The 6,455-nt window shown below is 36.3% G+C and overlaps 1 protein-coding gene across 1 annotated transcript; it reads left to right on the plus strand.

Moving 5' to 3' along the window:
* Positions 1-395: 395 nt before the first annotated feature.
* LOC129894367 (probable receptor-like protein kinase At1g80640) lies at positions 396-4,389 on the plus strand. The gene is made up of 10 exons (XM_055970032.1): positions 396-977; positions 1,309-1,479; positions 1,604-1,854; positions 1,936-2,068; positions 2,179-2,242; positions 2,345-2,441; positions 2,549-2,651; positions 3,551-3,669; positions 3,770-3,859; positions 3,943-4,389. Exons 1-10 carry the CDS (start codon positions 815-817, stop codon positions 4,090-4,092), a joined length of 1,341 nt encoding a protein of 446 aa, XP_055826007.1. The 5' UTR covers positions 396-814; the 3' UTR covers positions 4,093-4,389.
* Positions 4,390-6,455: the final 2,066 nt, after the last annotated feature.

Genomic DNA, 6,455 nt, shown 5'->3' on the forward strand with positions numbered 1-6,455 from the left:
CAACCTAAATGTTATCCAAACACGTTCAAAATAAAAAAGAAGCTTAAAATCAAAAACCACCTAAAATAAGTAAAATTCAAATACTCACTAAAAAAGGAATTTTAAAAATTAATTCTTTTTAATTATAGAAATATGGTATTCTTATTAAGATGAACTAAAAAAAAGAAAGACAATATACTATATAAATTGGACAAAGATACAACAACAAAAAACCTAGTATAATCACACTATGTGGAGTTTGAAGAAGATAGAATATACACAAACCTAACCTTTATCTTAAAAGATAGAACACTATTTTCGAAAAATACTCTGCTCAAGAGTGGAAAACATTTGACTCTGAAAAATCATTAACTAACATAAATTAAGATAGAGTGAGTACTAATTTCACACTCAACTCTCTTTTCCCAAATCCCCAATACTTGACAAAATAGTGTCAAAACCCCACCAGCACAATCTCCAATACAGCCAACCAGCCAGCCACAGCAGGCCATACACTATATAGAATACGTGAATTTCTTAACTCTCTGATGAAAGGATTTTACAACTTTTGACAACTGCCACGAGATTGTTGTGTCTCTCTTCCCCTTTTAGCTTTTTCAGGTTACAAAAACAAACTTGCTTTTCCTTTTTCCTGACTACTATCTGCCACACTCATTTGTCCTTTCTTTCCATTTTTTCTGGTAAAAAGCATAACTGAGATACCCCCATTAAACCACATCTGATATCCACATTTCAATTTTCAAAAAAATTGAGTCTTTCTGAAGAAATATCGCAGATTGTTAGTTTTGTACGTCATTTTGAAGCAAGAAAAGAGATGAAGCTATTCATCTTGCTTATACCCATTTGGGTTTTTGTGACTCCTTTGTTGTCGGCTCCTGTTGATGTAAATCCACAGCCTCCTAGTGCCGATCCAGTTCTTCCTACTGAGAAAGGACCCATTTTTCAAATTTCTTCTGATAAGGATGCTCCTTCTCCTGGTAATTAACAATGCAAAAAAAAAAAACCCATCTTTTTTTTTTATGGATCTTCTTCTCCTTCTTGATGGGTATACATTAAATGTGTTAAATTATGCTGAAGTTAGAAGGAAATTGCAATTTGATACTTAGATTTGTTTCTTCCCTCTTCACTTTTTTGAACTGATTTGCAGAGTACTTTTGCTTTTTGAAATTTTCATTACCCCTTTGATGGCAGACATAATGATGCTCTCAAGAAAATTCTAAAAATTGGAAAAGGGGCATTTCTCTTTTTGTAGTTTTAGTTTCCAATCAAAGCTCAATCTCATTGAATCTCCTTTTATTTTCAAATCAGGGGTTGCAGAGTTCAAAGTGGTTCACCATCAGGATCTAAATAAGAAAATTTTGATTTCACTTATTGTTGCTTCAACCCTCCTTGCTGGAATTTTGCTGTTTTCATCTTGCTTTTGGATATATAGACTGAAAACGCGGAAGAAATCCGCGGAACAAGGCCACCAGAAAGGAGGTAACTTAGTTATCATAAGAAGTCATTGTTTAAAGGATTGTTGGAGTTTCTGTTACTTGTTTAAATTGTTCATTTTCTGTATCAAGTTTGCACATTGTTTATTGTTTCCAATTTTATGATGTAGAGCCTGTGAAAGGGCTTTCATGGGGTCCTATAATGGCCAAGTTCCCTTCTTTAAAAGCTGTCGGTAAGAAAGGACTAGTTGCTGTGATCGAGTACCAGTCGTTAGCAGCTGCAACTGATAATTTCAATGAAAAGAATGCTATAGGAGAAGGTAGATTAGGATGTGTTTATAAAGCTCAATTCAGCGACGGCATCCAAGCAGCTGTTAAAAGAACTCATGGCGAGGAACAGGATGCTGAGAAAGAATTTGAGGTAGTTTGATAGATTTTGACCCAAAATGTACCCATAATGGTAATTGTTTTGTGCTAAAATAGATATATGATTGAATTTCAGAATGAGCTGGACTTGTTGAGTAAATTTCAACACCAAAATATTATTTCGCTTCTTGGGTACTGCATTCATAGCAATGCACAATTCCTGGTGTATGAAATGATGCAGAATGGATCTTTGGAATTCCAATTGCATGGTAATAGCCATATCACTACATCCTGATATAAAGTTCAAAAGAGAACAAGTGTATATATGCTATCTAAATTATTCTCCGTTTTCCATAATTGAGTTGACCTGCTTGATCAGGAGCTCCTCGTGGATCAGCTTTGAGTTGGCATCTTCGCATGAAAATTGCATTGGATGTGGCTAGGTATGTAATGTTATGATTTATTAGTGCTAACTCTTTCTTTTTCTCCCTTAGTTCTGTGTTTTTCGAAGTTAATGGTATAGTTATGCTGTTGGAATTGACCAGGGGACTAGAATACCTCCATGAGCGCTGTAACCCCCCTGTAATCCATAGAGATCTCAAGTCATCCAATGTTCTACTGGATTCCAACTTCACTGCAAAGGTAAACTGGAAAAATAAACAACATAGATCTCACTCAATTGCTTCTCCTTTGTAAACATTATGGTATTGTTTGTCTTGTCTGAGTCGGTCAGCTTTTACTGTGATCAGCTTTCTGATTTTGGCCTTGCTATAGCTGGATGGAACTTGAGCAAGAGCAACGTAAAGCTTTCAGGAACTCTGGGTTATGTGGCTCCAGAGTACCTCTTAGATGGTATGTGAGACTCCCCATTTTATCATAATTTGCTAACTGAAGATGATGTTGATACTTATTTGGTTGTAGGTGCCTCATCAAGTAGACAGTCCAATTTACTTATCTTGTCTTCTGTTTCGTGTCATAGAAGTCTCCCAAGATTAGAAATTTGGTTGAAGGTGCCTCATCTAGTAGACAGTCCAATTATCCTCACTTTGTTCCTCTAAGACTAGAAAAGACTGGTCCCTCCTAGAATATATATACTCATCTGCAATAGCACATACAAAGAAGCACCATCATCACTGAGCTCCTGATGTAATTGCTATCGCTACATATTTGATTTATCAACAATTAGATTATATGAAGAGGATAGACTTCTCTTCTTTTGCTTATGAGATTGTCATTTCTTCTCTAGTATGATGACTTTGATTCTCCAAGATATGTCTGAACTTCGCGTTAATGTTTGACTCCCTTGTGATGATCATTTTATCTTCAATGTTGTTTCTTTGTCATGATGAACAAAATGGGAAAGGAAAAATGCTAACTAATATCTTGAGATCGATATTTAAATGTTAATGTCCAAAAATATATTCCCTGATTAGTTTATTTCAAAAGGCAGAGTTCAGTTCTGTACTATTATTGGTCGTTCTCCATTTAGGTTGCAAAATAGCCCAGTGAAGTGGGAGGAAATTGCAGATACAGATTAAGGATACTCCAATGAAGTTGCAAAAGCTTTTACCTAGTCCACAGTACTTTGTATGCTAAAGAAAAAGAATTGAATGCTATATTTCTTTTTTCTTTTTCTCAAATTAAAATGTAAATGTTAAATCTTGTTTCTCACACTCTCCTCAAATGAAATAACATCCTAACCAGAAATCTGAAATTGAAATATTCTTCCCCATATTTTTGCTGCGCTTCAGGGAAATTAACTGAGAAGAGTGACGTCTATGCTTTCGGCATTATACTTCTGGAGCTTTTGCTGGGGAGAAGGCCAGTGGAGAGACTAGAGGGAGCTCAATGCCAATCTATAGTCACATGGGTATGTTATGCAAGAGATAGTCTAATCATTCTTGAATGTTTGCTCTAAATCTCTCTGAGCTCATGGGATGCTGATATTTAAGTAATTCCATGACAAACAGGCGATGCCACAACTTACTGATAGGTCAAAGCTCCCAAATATTGTTGATCCTGTCATCAGAAACGGAATGGACCTCAAGCACTTGTATCAAGTGAGAGCACCCGGCTCTTTTGTCAAATTATTACTTTTATTTTACTATTTTAACTTACTGAATCAAAACGGATGATTTGATAGGTTGCTGCTGTAGCCGTGCTATGTGTACAACCAGAACCAAGTTACCGACCACTGATAACAGATGTCCTGCACTCCTTCATTCCCCTTGTACCAATTGATCTTGGTGGGTCCCTGAGAATTGTGGATTCTGCACTATCTATTAGCGCATAACAGATGAGTTGCTTCGTTCAAAGTTTACCATGGACACTAAAGCTGGTACTTGAATGAGCAACTTGACCTTTCCTCTTCTTTTTTTGCATCTTTGGTTTGTATTTGTTGAATGCAATTTTTGCTACGAATTTAGAGTAGGACCACTCACCGAAAGAAAATTTATGCTGTGTGTATATATAATTGTAAATTTGAGGTAGCAAAAGCTCTGATTTCACTTCAAGTTTTTGGCCTTTTATGGTTGTTTTATGTATTAGAGGAATTAATATGCTTCTACTGTAAAGAATGACTTACGAAATATTCCAGTATTTTTGTGCATACAAAAAAAATAATCTGTTCTCGTTATTTCGTGTCCATCAATAGCTATTGTGATTAGCTTGGCCAGACTCCCAACTTCTACTACCTATTGCTGGCAAACGATTATAGACCGCCTTTCCCCCCACCTAATTGAGCTTCACGTGCTGATTTTTATATATACCTTGGCTGATAGGATAAAAATGTTCTCTCGTTCAAGCACCTTTTTTTGGCCTTTTTCTACATCTTCAATAAAGAAGATACATGGTTGTCATGAATGTCAACCATGTGTAGCATGGCCTACATTTTTTGTGGATCTGGGACCATAAAAAAATGATAAATGCCATCCTCTTTTAAGGAAGGGTCCTTACTCATCAGCCGCTGGCTGGATTGATTTTTCATTTTTCCCACCCTATCGCCTGAGAGGATCAATATTGTTCCCACTTGCTCCGGTTGAATTTGAACTTGAATAACAACTGGAGCCATATTTATTAAGAGTTTATAACTCTTTATCCATAGAGGGGAAAAAGAATATCAAGTTCATTGTCTTAGTCACATGGTACAATTTGAACGTATCTTTTAGTGATGAAACAGCATTCACATTAAGATAAAAGGAGAGTGTTGTTTCTTGCTAGTTTGAAGATTGTCCCTCTGGAAATCCAGTGTCAATATCTGGTTTCCCTGAAGTTTTCAGTCACAGCAACTTGGCTACCATCGATCTTCCGTATATCAGATGTTTTTCATTCACAAACATGAAAAAAAGAAGGGGGGAGGGGTCAAATTTACCTCTTTACTTCCGGATAATATCTACATTTACTCTCTGTTATACTATACGGACAAATTTCCTTTGTACTCCATTATATGGACTACCCAGCTGCAATTATTTCCGTCAATATCTATACCTCCAAATACAATTTTCTTTCAAAGAACGATTAAAACAAAATCCTGATTGCTGGATGACACACCAAGGAATTTATTGTTTACATGTAAGATTCCGTTCTTAGTAACCTCACGGCAATATCTAAGTATGTTTACATCAAACACTAGTATTAAAAAAATATGCTCTCTTTTTCATTAACCATCCCAGCTCATAACTATTAATTCAGCACATCTGCTCTACCCTTGGCACCCAGAAAACGTAACAAATCATGGCCTTTTCGAACTGGATACGTAGTCGTAATACCAAAAACATGTTTGTAAAAATTGTTCATCCAGGAGGACATGTTGAACTTCACGACAGGCCTGTTCTTGCATCAGAGATAATCAACAGAAACCCGAAAAGTTGGGTTTGTCATCCGACCGTTTTCCAGCAGCCATGGGTCATTCTGCCACCGGAAACCACTCTCATGCCTGGACAAAAATTCTATATTGTGCCTATAAGTACCATCGAAAGACTTCAATCCCTCGCCTTGAAATCCTCTCCTGCTCTCCTTCATAAACTTCAGAAACAATCAAGTCTTAAAGAGAACACAGCAGAAACTCAGGAAGGCAGTTTCTCTAACTGCTGGCTGTTCCATAGAAATTCAACCAAAAATTCTGAGGTTCCTTATTCTTCTCTAAGACAAGAAAACAGAGATTCGCAATTGCAGAATGAAAATTGCTTTACGTGCTTTTTAACAGGCATCAAAATTAATAAATCAGCTAGTAGAAATAATGTTATGAGTACTGAAACAAGATCATCAAGCAACAGCTTGGGATCCACAGAAACAAATTTTCTCAATAAAAAACAGACAACTGTAGATCTCAATGACACATCAACAGGAGTTTCTCCCACAAGGCTTTCGTCTTTCGATCAATGGCATCCCAGTCTAGAAAGCATCTCAGAAGAATGACAAGTTTTCTGCAAATGCAAAAAATTATCAAGCGTGATTTTTTTTTAAATGTTGCTATTGTGTCTGCACATGTGTGGTGTGGATGCAATGTTACTCAGATTCATCAAAAATAAATAAATTATTGCACTCGTGTCTGTCGAATCCTCAAAAAACTACTTTCGTACACGCACTCATCAACAAAGCTGCGGCTATAAATTAATGTGCTGTCATAAGTTCAGCAGTGGCCTAACTTTAATTAAT

This window comes from Solanum dulcamara, chromosome 7 (assembly GCF_947179165.1).
Source record: "Solanum dulcamara chromosome 7, daSolDulc1.2, whole genome shotgun sequence".
NCBI classification, from domain to species: Eukaryota; Viridiplantae; Streptophyta; class Magnoliopsida; order Solanales; family Solanaceae; genus Solanum; species Solanum dulcamara.

Coding starts and splice junctions, on each gene's coding strand:
- LOC129894367 (XM_055970032.1), top strand. CDS start 815: ATGAAGCTATTCATCTTGCTTATACCCATTTGGGTTTTTGTGACTCCT. Junction 2,243..2,344: donor ATTGCATTGGATGTGGCTAG/GTATGTAATGTT, acceptor GGAATTGACCAG/GGGACTAGAATACCTCCATG. Junction 3,860..3,942: donor ACCTCAAGCACTTGTATCAA/GTGAGAGCACCC, acceptor ATGATTTGATAG/GTTGCTGCTGTAGCCGTGCT.